This window comes from Callionymus lyra, chromosome 14 (genome assembly GCF_982586985.1).
Source record: "Callionymus lyra chromosome 14, fCalLyr1.hap1.1, whole genome shotgun sequence".
Taxonomy (NCBI): domain Eukaryota; kingdom Metazoa; phylum Chordata; class Actinopteri; order Syngnathiformes; family Callionymidae; genus Callionymus; species Callionymus lyra.
Window position 1 is genome coordinate 6,799,493 of NC_141831.1, and position 19,905 is coordinate 6,819,397.

The 19,905-nt window shown below is 42.6% G+C and overlaps 1 protein-coding gene across 1 annotated transcript; it reads left to right on the forward strand.

The window, feature by feature from the left end:
• Positions 1 to 5,323: 5,323 nt before the first annotated feature.
• smg6 (SMG6 nonsense mediated mRNA decay factor) lies at positions 5,324 to 19,263 on the forward strand. Its single transcript, XM_087807268.1, has 19 exons — positions 5,324 to 5,424; positions 6,803 to 9,062; positions 9,141 to 9,333; positions 9,428 to 9,538; positions 10,244 to 10,350; positions 10,534 to 10,612; positions 10,676 to 10,786; positions 10,936 to 11,151; positions 12,041 to 12,102; positions 12,178 to 12,323; positions 12,418 to 12,531; positions 12,761 to 12,920; positions 13,751 to 13,970; positions 14,068 to 14,235; positions 14,660 to 14,830; positions 14,902 to 15,046; positions 16,904 to 17,163; positions 18,102 to 18,183; positions 18,242 to 19,263. The coding sequence occupies exons 1-19, from the start codon at positions 5,334 to 5,336 to the stop codon at positions 18,370 to 18,372; spliced, it is 4,827 nt and encodes a 1,608-aa protein (XP_087663394.1). The 5' UTR covers positions 5,324 to 5,333; the 3' UTR covers positions 18,373 to 19,263.
• The last annotated feature ends 642 nt before the right edge of the window (positions 19,264 to 19,905 follow it).

A 19,905-nucleotide genomic window follows, 5' to 3' on the forward strand; every position in this document is an offset into this window, starting at 1 on the left:
AGTTGTTTTCAGGATCTTTCACTCGCTCTCGTCTCTTTGTCGCGTCGGCACGACTCCAGAGGAGGAAATACCAGGAGAAAGTTTTTTTATTGTGGTTTCATCGCCTCCTCGTCGCCTCTTCATATGACAACCATCTGGATCGTCTCCGCGTCACATCCCTCGCTTTCCTGTCATCCTTCTCTCCTGTCATCCCTCGCTTTCCTGTCATCCTTCTCTCCTGCCATCCTTCTCGCCTGTCATCCCTCGCTTTCCTGTCATCCTTCTCTCCTGCCATCCCTCGCTTTCCTGTCATCCTTCTCTCCTGCCATCCGTCTCTCCTGTCATCCCTCGCTTTCCTGTCATCCCTCTCTCCTGTCTTCCCTTGCTTTCCTGTCATCCCTCTCTCCTGCCATCCCTCTCTCCCGTCATCCCTCTCTCCCGTCATCCCTCTCTCCTGTCATCCGTCTCTCCTGTCATCCCTCTCTCCTGTCATCCTTCTCTCCTGTCATCCCTCTCTCCTGTCATCCGTCTCTCCTGTCATCCCTCTCTCCTGTCATCCTTCTCTCCTGTCATCCTTCTCTCCTGTCATCCCTCTCTCCCGTCATCCCTCTCTCCCGTCATCCCTCTCTCCTGTCATCCGTCTCTCCTGTCATCCCTCTCTCCTGTCATCCTTCTCTCCTGTCATCCTTCTCTCCTGTCATCCCTCTCTCCTGTCATCCTTCTCTCCCGTCATCCTTCTCTCCTGTCATCCTTCTCTCCTGTCATCCCTCTCTCCTGTCATCCTTCTCTCCCGTCATCCTTCTCTCCCATCATCCTTCTCTTCTGTCATCCCTCTCTCCTGTCATCCTTCTCTCCCGTCATCCTTCTCTCCCGTCATCCTTCTCTCCTGTCATCCTTCTCTCCTGTCATCCTTCTCTCCTGTCATCCTTCTCTCCTGTCATCCTTCTCTCCTGTCATCCCTCTCTCCTGTCATCCTTCTTTCCTGTCATCCCTCTCTCCTGCCATCCTTCTCTTCTGTCATCCTTCTCTCCTGTCGTCCTTCTCTCCTGTCGTCCTTCTCTCCTGTCATCCTTCTCTTCTGTCATCCCTCGCTCTCCTGTCATCCTTCTCTTCTGTCATCCCTCGCTCTCCTGTCATCCTTCTCTCCTGTCATCCTTCTCTCCTGTCATCCTTCTCTCCTGTCATCCTTCTCTCCTGTCATCCCTCTCTCCTGTCATCCTTCTCTCCTGTCATCCTTCTCTCCTGTCATCCCTCTCTCCTGTCATCCTTCTCTCCCGTCATCCTTCTCTCCTGTCATCCTTCTCTCCTGTCATCCCTCTCTCCTGTCATCCTTCTCTCCCGTCATCCTTCTCTCCCATCATCCTTCTCTTCTGTCATCCCTCTCTCCTGTCATCCTTCTCTCCCGTCATCCTTCTCTCCCGTCATCCTTCTCTCCTGTCATCCTTCTCTCCTGTCATCCTTCTCTCCTGTCATCCTTCTCTCCTGTCATCCTTCTCTCCTGTCATCCCTCTCTCCTGTCATCCTTCTTTCCTGTCATCCCTCTCTCCTGCCATCCTTCTCTTCTGTCATCCTTCTCTCCTGTCGTCCTTCTCTCCTGTCGTCCTTCTCTCCTGTCATCCTTCTCTTCTGTCATCCCTCGCTCTCCTGTCATCCTTCTCTTCTGTCATCCCTCGCTCTCCTGTCATCCTTCTCTCCTGTCATCCTTCTCTCCTGTCATCCTTCTCTCCTGTCATCCTTCTCTCCTGTCATCCCTCTCTCCTGTCATCCTTCTCTCCTGTCATCCTTCTCTCCCGTCATCCCTCTCTCCTGTCATCCTTCTCTCCTGTCATCCTTCTCTCCCGTCATCCTTCTCTTCTGTCATCCTTCTCTCCCGTCATCCTTCTCTTCTGTCATCCCTCTCTCCTGTCATCCTTCTCTCCTGTCATCCCTCTCTCCCGTCATCCTTCTCTCCCGTCATCCTTCTCTTCTGTCATCCTTCTCTCCTGTCGTCCTTCTCTCCTGTCATCCTTCTCTTCTGTCATCCCTCGCTCTCCTGTCATCCTTCTCTTCTGTCATCCCTCGCTCTCCTGTCATCCTTCTCTCCTGTCATCCTTCTCTCCTGTCATCCTTCTCTCCCATCATCCTTCTCTTCTGTCATCCTTCTCTCCTGTCATCCGTCTCTCCTGTCATCCCTCTCTCCTGTCATCCTTCTCTCCTGTCATCCTTCTCTCCTGTCATCCCTCTCTCCTGTCATCCTTCTCTCCCGTCATCCTTCTCTCCTGTCATCCTTCTCTCCTGTCATCCCTCTCTCCTGTCATCCTTCTCTCCCGTCATCCTTCTCTCCCGTCATCCTTCTCTTCTGTCATCCCTCTCTCCTGTCATCCTTCTCTCCCGTCATCCTTCTCTCCCGTCATCCTTCTCTTCTGTCATCCCTCTCTCCTGTCATCCTTCTCTCCTGTCATCCTTCTCTCCTGTCATCCCTCTCTCCTGTCATCCTTCTCTCCTGTCATCCTTCTCTCCTGTCATCCCTCTCTCCTGTCATCCCTCTCTCCTGTCATCCTTCTCTCCTGTCATCCTTCTCTCCCGTCATCCCTCTCTCCTTTCATCCTTCTCTCCTACCATCCTTCTCTCCTGTCATCCTTCTCTCCTGTCATCCTTCTCTTCTGTCATCCTTCTCTCCTGCCATCCTTCTCTTCTGTCATCCTTCTCTCCTGTCATCCTTCTCTCCCGTCATCCCTCTCTCCTGTCATCCTTCTCTCCTGCCATCCTTCTCTCCTGTCATCCTTCTCTCCTGTCATCCTTCTCTCCTACTCCTGCTTTTAATCTCTGTGTTGCTGCACATGTGGATCCCTCTCACTCCCTCTCTCTCTCTCTCTCTCTCTCTCTCTCTCTCTCCCTCTCTCTCTCTCTCTCCCTCTCTCCCTCTCTCTCCCTCTCTCTCTCTCTCTCTCCCTCTCTCTCTCTCTCTCTCTCTCTCTCTCTCTCTCTCACTCATCTTTTTTCCAGGGCGAGAATTATCATTATTCTGCTCCAGCCTCGCTGTCCCACTCTCTTCACCGTCGTCTCCTGATTGTCTTCCCCCGTCTGTCCTCCCCCTCTTTCTCACCCGTCATCTCTAAAAGTCATATCCTCCCACCTCGCTGACTCCCGTGGGTGGAAGGTGGGGGGAAAGAAAAAAAAAGGGGGGATTGAGATGCGATTGGACGGGAGGAACTCCCCCCCCCCCCCTGGTGTTGGAGATTCACCTGCATCTGTATTCAAAGTCTCCCCCCTCTATCTCCCCCTCTTTCTCCATCACCCCTTTCCTCTCGCCCTGCATTGCTTCACCTGCACTGTGCTGCAGCGCCGACAATCACACACACACACACAGGGAGACGCACACACGGCGAGGGAGACACACGCCCACAACTTCCGGTGACCCCCCTCCCTCCATCCCTCCATCCAAACCTCCCTCCCTCCCTCCCTCCCTCCCTCCCTTCTTACACCCGCCACTGCAGAAACACTCGACAACCCCTGGCATGCCTTCGCTCCCACTGCTGGTGTAGAATCATCGTCATTTTTTTTTTTCTTTTTTTTTTTTTTGCATATTCATCCTTTCATCTCGGTTTCTAAGCTTCAGCAGTGAGGTCCAGACTCACAAGAACGAGTCGTGATGTCCACGAATGCATCGTGATTTTATTTATGACCAAGTTAACTCATTGAACACTTCATGACTCGCCTTGGATTTCGAGAGATTAGTTTCAGACGATAAAATGGGGCAATAAAGTGGAAGAATTATGAGATTAAACCCAATTACATCATTTATTCTCAAACATCTCTATATGTGTGAGATGGAGGAGCTGGTCTGGGATTCACTCAGCATGAATAAGATTATTATTAGTATTTATTTCCACAAAATGAGCCAGAAACTTTCCAAAATCAGTGGAAAAATAACATTTTGAATCACGAAACCAAGTAAAAAAAATGTCTTAGCCGTGCATAACTTTATACTTATTATTTCTCTCTTTTATTTTGATTTAATTCTCTGTTTAAATAGATGTTTTATTTACACACTCAAACAACAACGTCTCATCTTGTTACCCGTTGTAAGACAATAATAATAATAACAAATGATTGACAGTGTTATCTTGACCTTTTAAATATATACTTTTTTGAGTATTGTTTTTATTGTTTAAGCGCTTTGTGACCCTGGTGTGGAAAAGATCTATATAAATACAAATGACTTACTTACTTACTTACTTACATGTCATGTCTACAACTGTACCCACACAAATACATTTCCCTCTACAGTATTAAAACTTTTTCTTGCTGCTTCCGTTTCAAGGAGGAAAAAAAAAAGAAGAAAATCTGGAAAAAAGTTGTTTCTGCGAAGTTTCAACTTCTGCTGTCAGAGTCAACAGCGACATCTAGTGGAGGATTCTAACACGTCCGTAAAATCTTTCTTACTACGTTTCCGCTCGTCATAAATGTAGGTCAGTGCTTACTTGACTGTGACGTAACGAGATTATCTTGTAATTATTTATTTATAATTTCCCTCGTAACAAAATGTGATATTTACCAAAAAAAATAGAATAATTTACATCTATTTATTTGTAATCCTTTCAATTATAATGCTTTTATTTACAACAAAATAGAGCTGGACTCTGGCTCAAAAACGTCTCGTTGGTCCTCGATTGCAGTTGCAGTGTCACGTGTAAACTTGCAGCATATGTTGAATATATTAGAAATACAATAAAAATCACATTTATTCAATCGTTTTGTTTCCACAGCGTACAGTACACTTGTTTATTGTTTCTTTTTTTTTTACTTACAACTTACAACTGTAAGATTTTACAATCTGGTCACAATTAAAACTAATTTATTTTGTTTATCTTTATTCTTCCCACATTAGGGGGTTTTAAGTTGTTTAAGCGGTTCATAAGAAAATAATAATAAACATATATGTTATATCAGGACATACAGTGAATATATGAATAATAATAACAACAAATAAATAATGATAATAAAATGATACATTTAAATAAGAACAATCATATTTTAAATAAATATATGAACAACAAATAAACATTAGCACAACACAATACACAAGTACAATAAAGAACATGTAAATGGTTTATTGAAAGATATTAATGATATTAAATGATTATTTTTGATTTTTACTTCTACCATCCAACAGGTAGAACTCCTGACGTTAAATCGTATCTTGTTCTTCGTTCGGGGTTTTGTCTGTATTTTAATTTCTTCTGCATCTTTTTGTCACAAACAATCAATTGTTTTTCTAAAGTCAACTCGCGTGACGTCACTCGAAGGCCTTTTTTTTTTGGTCTCTCCGCCGCGCCGTACTTGTTGTGTTGTTTCTCGAGCTCGAAACAAAGATGGCGGACGACTTGGACAGAGTGCGAATCTCCGCCGCGGAACTTCGAGCTGAAGCGTCGAATTCACCGATTACGCCCGACTCTCGGAAGGGTAAGAGAGCCCCGAGCGCGGACCGGAGCCCGGTGTGTTCGACAGAAGCCCAGCGTTCGGAACTCGTATATTGTCGAACTCGAGTGGCTAACTTTGGAACGGCTAATGCTGCAGCGCTAGCATCTGCGCGTCCATTCGCAGAATCGCGCGGTTTGTTTTGAACCTCGCGTCGAACTGAATCGTTCAATATAACCTTAAAACCGCGATTTAATCCGACGAACCATCTTTATTTATCCTAGCTTGTATTTTATTAATTGAATTTCCATGTATTTCAGGACAGTTTGTTTGATATAAACCCCTCCAGCTTTGATCATTGACATCCACTATAACATTGAAAATATACTTAGAAGTTCAGTTCTACATCAAAATAAGCAGTTGGTGGTTAACTTTTAAATACGTGTAAATGGGAGTGACACCTGTCTGTTTGACATGTGTCACGTCGTCTCACATTAGTGACGTCAGACTAAAAATGTCGCCAATATCGATCAAAAGTCGAGATTGTCAAAGACAAACGTTGTCATTCATTTCAGAGCCAACTTGACAAAAATGTTTCTCACTTAGAATGTACAAAACAAGGAAGACGTAACTTGCTTACAATTTGTACATATTTAAAAGTACTGTAAAGAATAGTATTTGAATCGGCTATTAACATTTACCTAATACATGTATTTCCTGACATCTTTCCTCCCACCATCTATTATATTCATGTTTTTAGTGGTTAGCTGTATTTATTTATCTCTACATATAATGTAGATGCTGTATATTTGATTTTCTCTACTTGTGTATATTGTTTTAATCTTAGACATTTAGAACTTTTTACTTAACCTCTTATAATGCTGTAAATGCAGCTAAAAATAAATATTCCCTTGAGGATTAATAAAGTATTTCTTGACAGAATTAACAAACAATTGCAAAAAACTATCACTATTGTAGTAACCATTATAAAAGTGCAACAACTAATCTCGGGTGTATTTACTGTGCAGTGTTGCGTACTTTGTATAGTTATTTATATATTTATTTATTTTTAAATGCCTAAGGGCCAAATGGAGAAAAACATCCACATGAATACTGTTAGCCTGCTGTGAGTAATGTTTTAAATCTGAAATCCAGGGTTTTAGAAATAGTATTTGTGACCGCAATGAAACAGAATAACTTTTTTTAAATTAAGTTGTTGGTGTTAAAAACGTAAAATGATTGGACTGAAGGCACACGCTCAACTTTTTCAAACTGATGCTCCCAAAAATCGTGATTTTTATTTGTCTACTGGGCAAATTACAAGCACTAATCTGTTGTTGTATGTTTTATTATGATGTTAAGTCTTTACAAAATGTGAGGCAGAAGTTTCAATCTCTTCTTATTTCTCCTCATTTCCCTTCAGCTGAGAAGCTTCACGGAAACAAGCATCAACGAAAGCGTCCAGAGTTACCGCGCTACCACCCGGTACCTGGACATGGACGACATCCTCGTGACGGTGAAGAGGCAGACTCTGGTCAGAGGGAGGACAGCGTGACTATTGCATCCGAGCCGCAAAAGTCGGATCAGAAATCCAAACCAGCGGTTGTTAAAGGAAGCCATTCAAACAGACAACGAAGCATGGAATGCGCCGTGGAGGCAAACAAAAGATTTGAAGACAGAACAGGAGGCGATGGAAGTAACTGTCAAAAGAAGACTCAGCCACAGACCAAAGTGGGAAAAAAACAAGAAAATGATTGTGCAGACGACAACAGAGAACACCTGGAACCTGCAGGATCCGCAAAGACGACGAAGAGAATCCGCAAACCTGACAGGGAATTTTACCAGCCTGGGGGCCGAAGGAACGTCCAGGGACAGGCGAGCACAGCCGGGAGAGAACAAGATAAACCTTCGTCAACGATGTATGACCAGACCCACGAGCCACACCCCAAGAGTACTGTGGATGCACAAGATAAACCGGTGACGTGTTGCCAGGAAAATGAAGGGAAAGAGATGAAGGCAACACCGGTTGTGGATAATGTAAAAATTGCAAAGTGCATGGATGGCAATCGAAGTCAAGGAAACAAAGAAATGGATAAACTTCCATTATCATCCGATGCCTCAGTGGAGACGCTTTCAAACAAAGTGCAAAAACTCAACTTGAAGGAAAATAAAAATGCTGGAGGTGAAGGTAAAAACTTTGTTCACGATAATGACAGAAAGGGGGAAAAGGTGCAAAAGGCAAAGAAAGACTACAAGGATTCATCAAGAGATGGGGAAGGTCGAAAAGAAAGGAGTAGCAACAGGAGGAGGGGAGGAGAACGAGAGTGGAAACCAACCAAAAGAGAAGGTCATCTTGGCGATGGAGGCAGGACTGACTCGGGTGAGGCTTTCAGAGACAGGTTGAGGAAGACGTCGGAGTCTGACGGGTATAGCAAGTCTGGTAACATGGAGGACTCGTACCAGAGCAAGGGGAGAAGGAGCCAGAGGGAAGACAAGAGGGGGGGGAATAACAATCGGCATGAAAAAGATGGTGAAATGCAAAGAAATGACGAGAAGAAAATATTCCCCCCAAGCCGCACAGCACCAGCTTCCAAGCGCTATTCTAAGTCTGACATGAGACACTCTCGGAACAGAACCTACAGCAGTAGTTCGGCCAGCAGTGTGACGAGTTTGGAAACTTCACGACGTTTAGAGCCGATCGCAAACAGTGAGGAACGATCGGCAGGTAATAGAGCTGGACACCGTCGCCATCTCGCCAGCTGGACCAGGAATGGCGAGTCGTCCTCAGAATCCATGGAAGGGGAGACGAGCGATCCCGGCGACGACCGCAGAAGGAAGTCCAAAGCTAAGGACGTGAACTCAAAGGCACGGCGGGTTGAAAAGTCTGGCGCTAAAGCAAACCGAGATGGAGGACGGGGAATCCTTAAAGTTTCTCTGGAAAAGCAGTCCGGCACATTCCCACAGAGAAACGATCGTAAGCAAGGGTCGGCTCCTCGAGGCAGGGGTGGAGGAATCCTGGTCCTTCCAGCACACACGGACATGACCAGCTCTCCGGAAGTGGGCCAGAGGATGCTTTTCGGGAGGATGAGGGGGGGAGCAGCCGGGAGGAGCCGCGGAGGCCGGGGCGGAGGCGTCCGACGACTCTGGGATCCCAATAATCCCGACCAGAAACCGGCTCTCGCCCGAACGCCGCCGTCTCAGCAGTCTCCCCTCCAACAGTCCCTGTACCTCCAGGCCGGATCCGGCTACGGGCAGCTGCACTTCCTGGACACCGACGACGAGGTCTCAGGAAGTCCACCCGTCGCGAAGAATGAACATTTTCGGTCGCAGCAGGCGACAGCCATGGCTTATTACAAGTTCCAGAACTCGGACAACCCTTACGGCTACCCGGTGACCTCCAGCAACGCCAACGTGACGACCAGCCAACGCTTCCACGTTCCCTACATGTCCCCGACGTACCAAATGGCCAACAGTGCGTACATGGGCGCTGGTGTGGGTCAGTATTACAGAGGAGCAGCTTATTCTCAGCCAGCTGGACTGACACCAGAGGAGGCCGAGCAGCAGATCAGAGGCGAGATGGGGAGACTGTTGAGGGCGGCAGACTCACAGGAGCTGCAGCTCAGCAACCTGTTGTCCCGGGAGAGAGTGAGTGCTGATGGACTGGATCGTATGGCACAGCTCAGGTGAGCGAGCAAAGGGGTTCAAGACATTGTGATAATCTGGGTTTTTAACTTTATCCTAAAAACTATTTTCCTCTCCAGGGCGGAACTTCTGGTGCTGTACGAGCAGGTGATCTTGTCCGACATCGAACTCTCCGACTCTCAAAACGTGGATCAGGCTCTGTGGAAGAACGTCTTCTACCAAGTGATCGAGCGTTTCCGGCAACTTCTCAAAGATCCCACCGCGGACGACAGCGCGGAGATGAGGAACATGCTGCTGGTCCTGCTGGACGAGGTAAGAACGCTGAGATGAGTTTGTGACAGTGAGGTTAACCACAGTAACGGAAGTGAATCATAAAATGACCTAATGCTCTTTTGTTTCCCTGAAGGGGGCGATATTCTTCGACTCCCTTCTTCAGAAACTTCAAACCGTCTTCCAGTTTAAGTTGGAGGACTACATGGACGGCATGGCGATCAGAGCGCGGCCTCTAAGAAAGACGGTATTGTTGTAATACTTGCCGGTGGAATTTCTTTTGTGTGTTAATATTGAAACTTGTTCGTCTTGAAAAGTCAAACGAGAGCTAAACATAGATGTGTTATTGTAATGGGAAGTCATAGTTCTACAGTGTATTGTGTTGTGATTAAAATATGTAATACTTGAAAACATTTTTTTTCACAACTTTATAGAATTTCGAAGTTCTTCTCCTTTTTTTTAAAAAATACTTTGTTATTCATGAGTGAAGGAAGTAACAGTTTATCTCTAAATTATATATAAGATAAAAACGGTCAAGTAAAAAAACAGTAAGTAAAGTTAAGTTGCTGGGATCCATTTTTCTTACTTAAACTGTAAAGTGGCTTGAGTTGCTTTGTTATGATAAGACATTTTAAATACAATTTAATAACTTATTCAATTCAATATACTTCATTGATCTCCATAGAGAAATAACTACTTTATATGAGAATGTCACTTCAGAGAAATGTACATATTCTTTTTCAAAAGAAAACACCTTCCAGACAATAATAATTGATAGAAGAGAAATCGAGTTTATTTAATTTAATTATTTCCCTGTGCTGCGCAGTAACAAAAGGCTAACTTATATAGTTTCCTGCTGAGTCGCATCTTTTCTCATGTGTATTATTTTGAATAACGTTGTTCAGAACGACCTGTTTGTTTGCATCTAAAGTGAACCATGTGTTTCCTGCAGGTCAAGTACGCACTCATCAGTGCTCAGCGCTGTATGATCTGTCAAGGAGACCTCGCTCGGTACCGTGAACAGGCCAGCGAATCCGCCAACTACGGGAAGGCTCGCAGGTCGGAACCGTTTCATCGTCTCATTATCGGGTCAAATAGTTCCGATGTCGGCATTTTCTCACCCCTGTTAGGATTGATATGACACCATGTTGGATTGAAGTATGAGGACATGTGTGGAGATGCATTTTATGTTAAGATAAATACGAAAAAGATCTGTTTTTATTTGGTGGATTTTCTTCTCAGTTGGTACCTGAAAGCCCAGCAGATCGCCCCTAAAAATGGCCGTCCGTACAACCAGTTGGCTCTTCTGGCTGTTTACACCGTAAGAGTTGCACGTGTGGACAGAAAACCTGGTTCTCGCTCACTTTAAACTCTTGTCTTGCAGAAGCGGAAGTTGGACGCCGTGTATTACTACATGCGCAGCCTCGCCGCCTCCAACCCGATCCTCACGGCGAAGGAGAGTTTGATGAGTCTGTTCGAAGAGGCCAAAAGAAAGGTCGGTTCTGCTGCTCGTGGAGAATTTATCAGACGAAACATAGTATATGAAAATAAATATGAGTTTGTTTTCAACATTATGTAGTTTATGAAAACAAGTGATTTCTTAAGCTGCATTTATGTCAGAAGCTCAACTGTTAAACTGTGCAGGCGGAGCAGCTGGAGAGGAAAAGGCGACTTGAAAAAGAAGGGGGCTCGGAGGGTCCGGCTGTCAGGGGCCGAGGAAGAGGCGAAGGAGGAGCCCGGACCGAGGTCTGGGTTCGACCCACTGGACAAGCGACGAGACAGTCCTCGCACAGAGCGGGCAGAGAGTCGAGCCGAGACTCGGAGCAGGACGGAGAACTGGGCTCGCTCAGTGCAAGTGATGTGAGTCTCTTGGACTTCTATACTCTCTAATTTTAGTGTTGGATTAATAAGGTTTAAATATCGTCATCATAGATATGGAACTATAAAGAGTCAACAGAATATTAACATTTCAAATTTCATGTTGAATTTGTTAATTTAAATGTTGTAGCATCAAATTATTTTTAAATCATTTAACTCAATAATTTGTATATGGGAAGATCTAATTTGTTTTTATTCAATACTTGAATTAAGTCATTTCTATATTGAAAGGTTGATTTTTTGTTTTGTTTTCTTTTAGAAGTACACAGATTTTTTTATGCAAACTCCAATAATTCAAAAGATAAATGTTCTAATGCTGTATTTATACCTAATTTATAAGACTACAAATAAAAAAAATAATTAAATTCATATCAAATCATTCATTTTATTTTAGAATAATTGGAATTTGAACATCAAACTTGTTTTATAATTATATTTATTTTAAACATTTTTAAAATTAGGTTATCAAATCTTTTTTTAACCTTTTAATATCAAAAAAAAAAACTTTTTTAATTTTGACGTGCATATGAACATCTTTAAAACGATAAAAGTTCAAATTAGGAAATATATATATATATACTACAGGAAAGAAAATAATAAAAAAGGTTAAATATATTGGATGTAATCATTTTATTCTTGAGTTATTTCAAGTAGCTTATAAAACTGAATAAAATGATACCTAATTAAATGCTGAAATATCATTAAAAATGAAATGTAAAAAAAGTTATAAGAACATTTGAAATGTTGAATTCAAACTCAATATTCAATATATTCAATATTCTGATGCAACTAAAATACTTCCATACACAGCTGGTCTATGATAGGCTGATGTGTTCTCATATTAAGCTGATAATTATTCTCTCGTCTGCAGCTGAACAAAAGATTCATCCTGAGCTTCCTCCACACTCATGGAAAACTCTACACTAAAGTGGGGTGAGTGCTTCTGCAGGGGTCTCGTCCTCCCGTTGAAAGTGAGGAGTCTTGAGTCTTGTGTTCTCGTCTCCTCAGCATGGAGTCCTTTCCAAACGTCGCGAACCAAGTTCTGCTGGAGTTCCGAGCGCTGCTGCAGCTCGGACCCTCGCTCCTGGGCAGCATGCACATGCTGCAGATCATGACGGTCAACATGTTCACCATCCACAACGCGCTCTCCAGAGGCCAGTCTGCACTCGTATCTGTGGTTTCAACCGAAACCATCGCTCTCTCGTTTGATGCGTACGAGGATGATGAACGTTGCTCTTCGTGTCACAGGCGAAGAAGGAGACGTTCGCTCCGTCCTGCAGGAGCAAAGCACCGCCCTCGGCCTCGGCATGTTCGCCCTGATGGTTCACCGCTGCACCGAGCTGCTCCGAGACACTCCCACAGGTACTGACTTCCCACTCGGGTCTGCAGCGTTTGACAAGTCGGCCACAAGACATGGCAGAGTTCTGCAGAATCTATCGGTAGATTTCACTGAAATTAAATCTTATGAACGCTGATTAAGAATGTTGTCGTTCTGTTGTATATCCTGACAGCAGTCGGTAAAATCAAGTTAAGATAAACAACACTATTGAGCAGGAAGAGATGATTCTAGCTCGTTTGTTTTTCAAACCAGTGCCGGTGGCCGACAAGGAGGAGGGGGAAGACGTGGAAGGGATGGTGCGGGTGTCGGACTTCTCTTCAGACCTCAGAGAGATCCTGCCCAGCATCAAGGTCTGGTCCGACTGGATGTTGGGACACCCAGAGCTGTGGAACCCACCGCCGTGTCTCCTTGAGTGAGTGTTTCTACTGCCAATGATGATCAGCATATCATTAAAACTTTTTTTAATGATATTCTGTTGTTTTTAACTATCATAAAACTATCGTTTCTTTTTTTTATTATAATTTAATTCAATTCTATATTTAAAAGTCTGATTTGTTTTATTGAATCATGTTTAAAATGTTCTTAAATGCTGATTTTTAAGCATTCAATTTTATAAATAATTAAATTAAATGATTTCTATATTAAAAGCTTACATTTTATTTATTTTTTAAATAATTAATAATTTGGGAATTATTGTAATTTTCCAAATTAATTAATTAATTTCTGTGCAAACAGAGTTTGTTTTTATTGTACTTTGAATAATTGAAAAATAAATATTCTAAAATCAATATTTCTTGAATTGTAGCTTTTAAAATTCAATATAAAAATATAAGTATATTATTTACCACCAGACGATACCAAGACTACTGAGCTTCTCAATTTAACTTTGAGCCAATCATGCGACGCACGTGGATCAAATTAAAAATGAATGATTAAAAAAAAGTTACTTTTTTAATTAAATCATTAAAGAAAATCAAACCTTTCAATATACAAATCAGTGAATTCTTATAATTAATTAATAAAAAACAAATTTGACAGTTTAATATATAAATGATTGAATCAATTATTAAAATCTTAAAGAAACTTTTTTATAAAATGGTCAAATGTGAAATATTCAATCAATTCAAGCCTCTGATGCTGCTGATCTACTTCCATATAAATGAACCATGTTGAATTACTCTGTGAGATTCCTCTACGGAGATCAATAAAGTATATTGAACCGAATCTGTTTCTTGATTCCAGTGGCAGCCCTGATGTGTGGCAGTGTCTCGCTGACCTGTGCAACTCCCTCGCTCACGTCGACCACGAGGAGCTGCCGCTGTACAAGGGCGACACGGAGGAGGGCGAGGGCGACGACGAGTTGACCGTCCTGCTGCTGAAGGAGGACAAACTCCTGGCCGGGTTCGTCCCTCTGCTGGCGGCGCCCCAAGAACCCTGTTACATTGATAAGCACATGGACAAGGTGATCTTGAGACGGACCCATTTATGCGGCTTCTGAACGGCCTCGTGTTCCTCCTCGTCCTTCCTTCCGTCGCTGAATTGTTTCGCTTCTCAAACAGGCCAGCGCCGCCGACTGCAAGCGAGTGACGGTCCTCAAGTACTTCCTGGAAGCGTTGTGCGGTCAGGAGGAGCCGCTGCTGGCGTTCAAGGGAGGAAAGTACGTGTCCGTGGCCGATGCTGTGAGCGAGCACTCGAAGGAAACCAAAGATGAGTCGACCGAGAAAGAGGTGAAGCCTGAAGAAAGAGAATCTGACGTAGTATGATGGTTGTTTAGAGACACAAACGAATGATATAACCTTGTTTTTATTCAATTAGTCAATCAGCTTCCTTAAAAAATTCCAATGACTTAATTACTTTTATTTAATTTTTGTCATCTTTTCAAGTATTTGTGAAAATGTAGATGTACAGTAATTATGACACCAGACATTACTAATGGAGCACCGAGCTACTTGATCATTGGTCATGTCTGGTGGAAGATTAAACCAACATTTTTATATTGAATCTAAAAGACTACAGATTATAAAATACTGACGAAAAAAATTCATTCAACGTTACGATTTAAAATAATGGAATTAATCAATACTTGTTTCTCTGAGGAGTATTGACTTGGTTGATCCACGACCGTTGTGTTCGTGGTCTTCTGTCCGTCAGGGCGATGATGTCATCGTGGAGGCGGAGTCGTCGTGCTCGGCGTCGGAAGGCGACGACGACGGCGCCGAGGAGGCCGGCGACAGCGAGGGCGACATCCGGCAGCTGAAGGCGCGACGTCACGACCTCACCAACAAGCTGGCGCTGCAGCAGCGACGCAGAGATCAGATCCAGGTTCTGTCTTTGAAATGTTCAGTTCCCATCCACGGACGTGCGTCTGACGGAGCTTGTTGTTCGTGTCCCAGGCGGTGCTGCACACCGGCGGACGACTGCAGCTGGAGGTCCGACCGCTCTACCTGGTTCCAGACACCAACGGCTTCATCGACCACTTGGAGGGTTTGAAGAAGCTGCTGAAGTGTGGAACGTACATCATAGTCGTGCCTCTGATCGGTGAGGAGGAAACATCTGTCATATAAATGTGTAGGAACAAGTATATATGTGTAGTACTGTCCAGTACTTGACTCTGATGTTGTGATAGAGTAGTAACAAGTATATATGTGTAGTATTGTCCAGTACTTTACTCGGGTGTTGTGATAGTGTAGTAACAAGTATATATGTGTAGTATTGTCCAGTACTTGACTCTGGTGTTGTGATAGTGTAGTAACAAGTATATATGTGTAGTATTGTCCAGTACTTGACTCTGGTGTTGTGATAGTGTAGTAACAAGTATACATGTGTAGTATTGTAGAGTACTTGACACTGGTGTTGTGATAGTGTAGTAACAAGTATATATGTGTAGTATTGTCCAGTACTTGACTCTGGTGTTGTGATAGTGTAGTAACAAGTATACATGTGTAGTATTGTAGAGTACTTGACACTGGTGTTGTCATAGTGTAGTAACAAGTATACATGTGTAGTATTGTCCAGTACTTGACACTGGTGTTGTCATAGTGTAGTAACAAGTATACATGTGTAGTATTGTCCAGTACTTGACACTGGTGTTGTGATAGTGTAGTAACAAGTATACATGTGTAGTATTGTCCAGTACTTGACTCTGGTGTTGGGATAGTGTAGTAACAAGTATACATGTGTAGTATTGTCCAGTACTTGACTCTGATGTTTGATAGTGTAGTAACAAGTATATATGTGTAGTATTGCCCAGTACTTTACTCGGGTGTTGTGATAGTGTAGTAACAAGTATATATGTGTAGTATTGCCCAGTACTTTACTCGGGTGTTGTGATAGTGTAGTAACAAGTATATATATGTGTAGTATTGTCCAGTACTTGACTCTGATGTTGTGATAGTGTAGTAACAAGTATATATGTGTAGTATTGCCCAGTACTTTACTCGGGTGTTGTGGTAGTGTAGTAACAAGTATATATGTGTAGTATTGCCCAGTACTTTACTCGGGTGTTGTGATAGTGTAGTAACAAGTATATATGTGTAGTATTGCCCAGTACTTTACTCGGGTGTTGTGATAGTGTCGTAACAAGTATATATGTGTAGTATTGTCCAGTACTTGACTATGATGTTGTGATAGTGTAGTAACAAGTATATATGTGTAGTATTGCCCAGTACTTTACTCGGGTGTTGTGATAGTGTAGTAACAAGTATATATGTGTAGTATTGTCCAGTACTTGACTCTGGTGTTGTGATAGTGTAGTCACAAGTAAATATGTGTAGTATTGTCCAGTACTTGACTCTGGTGTTGTGATGGTGTAGTAACAAGTATACATGTGTAGTATTGTCCAGTACTTGACTCTGGTGTTGGGATAGTGTAGTAACAAGTATATATGTGTAGTATTGTCCAGTACTTGACACTGGTGTTGTCATAGTGTAGTAACAAGTATACATTTGTAGTATTGTCCAGTACTTGACTCTGGTGTTGGGATAGTGTAGTAACAAGGATATATGTGTAGTATTGTCCAGTACTTGACTCAGGTGTGGTAGTATTTACAGACCACATGACTCTTGACGAAGTCTTAACTGCTTTAATTTGTTTTCAAACCAAACATCAGCTTTAAAAGCTGCTGGGGTCACTGTATCCTCTCGTCCTCAGTCATCGCCATCTCACGGGATTTCATTGTTCATCTGCGGAGGATTTAATAACTGAGGAAGTTTAATTGCAACAAAATAACGATGTAAATATTTGGATGTTAACTGTAAATTTAAGTGTAGAATAGCTTTTATTTTATACTCACTTTATTTAAACATAAACTATAGTGAAAAGGAAAAATAGATACATTGCTGTTGTCCATACGTTAATGTGTTATTTAAGTGTATCTTACACATGTTTTCACTTCAGTGATCACAGAGCTGGACGGCCTCGCTAAAGGCCAGGAAAGCTTCGGTGGGGGTCAAGGGTCAGGGCGCGGCCCCGGCAGCCGCAGCCACTCGAGCGTGAGCGCGGCTCACGTGCGCGGCGTGCAGGAGAAGTCGCGTCAAGCCGTGGCGTTTCTGGAGAGAAGCTTCGAAGACCGAGAGTCGCGTCTGCGAGCGCTGACCAGCCGAGGGAACCAGCTGGAGTCCATCGCCTTCCGCAGCGAAGACACGTCCGGGCAGCAGGTTCGATGCTTCAGGGAATTATTATTTATTCTGGTGACGCTTTTATGACAGAATATCAGTTGGAATATTGAACATTTATGTTTGAACTTTGAATCTATTGATTGACTTGATTTTTTGTCTTTAAGCGTCTATTTATTTTAATAATTTCTATATTAAATGATGGAGTTTTTAATGAAAAATCAAGTTGAATAATTTCTATAATAAGGTTTAATTTAGTTAGATTTTTTTAGTGAATTAATTTTTAAAAAATCCAATAATAAAGACAATTTAATTCAATATTTTTTCATTGGAATTCTTTAAATTTAATTAATAAAAAAATAGTAAAATATTGTCAATTATCGTGTATCTATATTGAAATGTATCATTTTGTAATTAGTAAATAAATTCAATAAATCTACAGTAAATTGAAAGGTTGAATAAATTATTTTCTTTTAAACACTTTAATATTAAAATATAGATTTTCTTTTTAAACCATGCATTTTTTTTCAATACAAATAGTTTGTTATTCTAATTGAAATAACTGAAAAATTACCTAAATTCAATATTTTTAACTAATATTCTTTTAAATTCAATAGAAGAACGTTGGCATAATAGAGTCACCAGACATTACCAAACGATCACCGAGCTGCTTGATCAAACTTTCAACCAATCGTGCGCCACGCTGACGATCACATGACGAGAGGGTCTGGTGTTATTATATCACATTTTTATAGTCACTTTGAATTCCTACAAATTAAAAAGGATTGAATTTAGAAAATGACAATTGTATTTAAATATATTTTTTAAATGTATTTCTTTCAATATACAAATGATTGAATTCAATGAATAAAAAAACCTTATAAATGTTTATTAAACATTATATATCGTGATGACACTGTAGACGTTCACTCTCCAGGAAGTTGCCGAACATGTCGATTCTGACACTTTGTTCTTCTCAGGGCAACAACGACGACGTGATCCTGTCCTGCTGCCTCCACTACTGCAAAGACAAGACCGGAGACGCCTCCGCCGATCCCAGAAGTAGGTTCCCTTCACTCTTGAACCAGATCTTCACTCACTCCTTCCTTCCTCCCTCCAGACGAGACGGTGAAGCTGCGCCGAGAGGTGGTTCTTCTCACCGACGACCGCAACCTGCGCGTCAAGGCTCTGACCCGCGACGTGCCGGTCCGAGACATCCCGGCCTTCCTGAGCTGGGCCAAAGTGGGCTGAGTCGACGCCGAGGTCCAGCCGCAGGAACGCTGCCCACTGCTGAAGCCGGCCTCGGCCGCGAGAGCAGACGCACTTGAGTAGAAGGAGGAAGAGGAAGAAGAAGAAGAAGCGCCGCACGAGCCTCCCCTCGTGTCAGAGTGTGTGTGTGTGTGTGTGTGTGTGTGTGTGTGTGTGTGTGTGTGTGTGAATATGTGTGTGTGTGTTTCTTGAGATCGCTGATCTTCCTCAGAGATGGCAGACTCGACGAGCGTCGGGAAGGAAGGGAGGCCGTCGAGGAGTGATTTGATGCCATCGTCCGGTCCCATCTCAAGGTCGTCCTGAAGGTCGACGGATGCGGTCGCCGCTCTCGTCGTGTCGCCGACGCACACGGTCGTCAACCGGGTCCGAAAAGGCCGTAGATCTCACGACCCCCCCGAGGGGTGAGGAGGACGTAGACCAGTCGTCGAAGTTCCAGACGAAGCCGTCCACGCGACCAAGAGTCACGGACGAGCCTCGGAATATTCGTCTCGTTTCTTCATCGTGTTTTCGTCATGAAACCTCCGACGAGGTTCCTTTAGAACGAGTGTGGAATCACTTCTTTAAAGACATCCACGGATCCATGTTCGGTTCATTTTATTGTACTTTGACCTTGATTTATTTTCTGTTGTTGTTGTGGATCATTGAAGTATTTTCAAGTGAAGTGTGAACATAGTCAATCTGACACAAGAACATGTTTTCAGTGGTCGATCATTAAACCGTTGCAGTGAAGCGGAGAAAGTGTGATTTATTTTAGAGAAAAACAAACATGTCGACGGTTATTGTGTGTTTTTGAACTGGAGCTGAAATCTTCACCACGTTTGTGTTGTAACTGGAAAGTTCTGGACGGAAGTAAATCAATGTTCAAACCTTGAATTGTTTTTATTTTACGTTTTGTTTTAGGCATTGAATTATGTTTTTAAATGATTGAACAAAATATCTATATTAAGTTTAATTTGATTATAATTGATTTATATCGTTTGTATATTTAGTGTTAAAATGTTTGGTTTTTTTCGTGAAAAAAATATTTTGTTTTGTTTGCACTAGATGTATTTATTATGTATATTTTTGGGTTTTTATATTTTCAATAAAGTGCGTGTACAACTAAATCATCCTTTTTTTTGTATTCATAATTAAAATGAAAGCTAAACGAACAATTCAATCCATGACCCTGGTGATGACTGAGGACGAGAGGATACAATTAATTCCGGCTTTTTTTAAAGCTGTAATCTTTTGGCTTCACTAACGTTCAGTGTCCCCTGAAATCGTAACGAAAAGTATGTTAAAGGTGTCTCCAAATATACCTTGAGCTGAATATATTGAATCGTATTGTGAGTATTAGTGTATGGATTGAGCTCTAGTCATGTGATCATCTGCGCGTCGCATGATTGGCTGAAAAAAGGATCAAGTAACTCGGTGCTCTATTGCTAATGTCTGGTGGAACTATTAAACCAATTTGGGGTTTTTTATATTGAATTGTGGAACATAAAAATGGAATTGGAATATCAAACTGTTTTT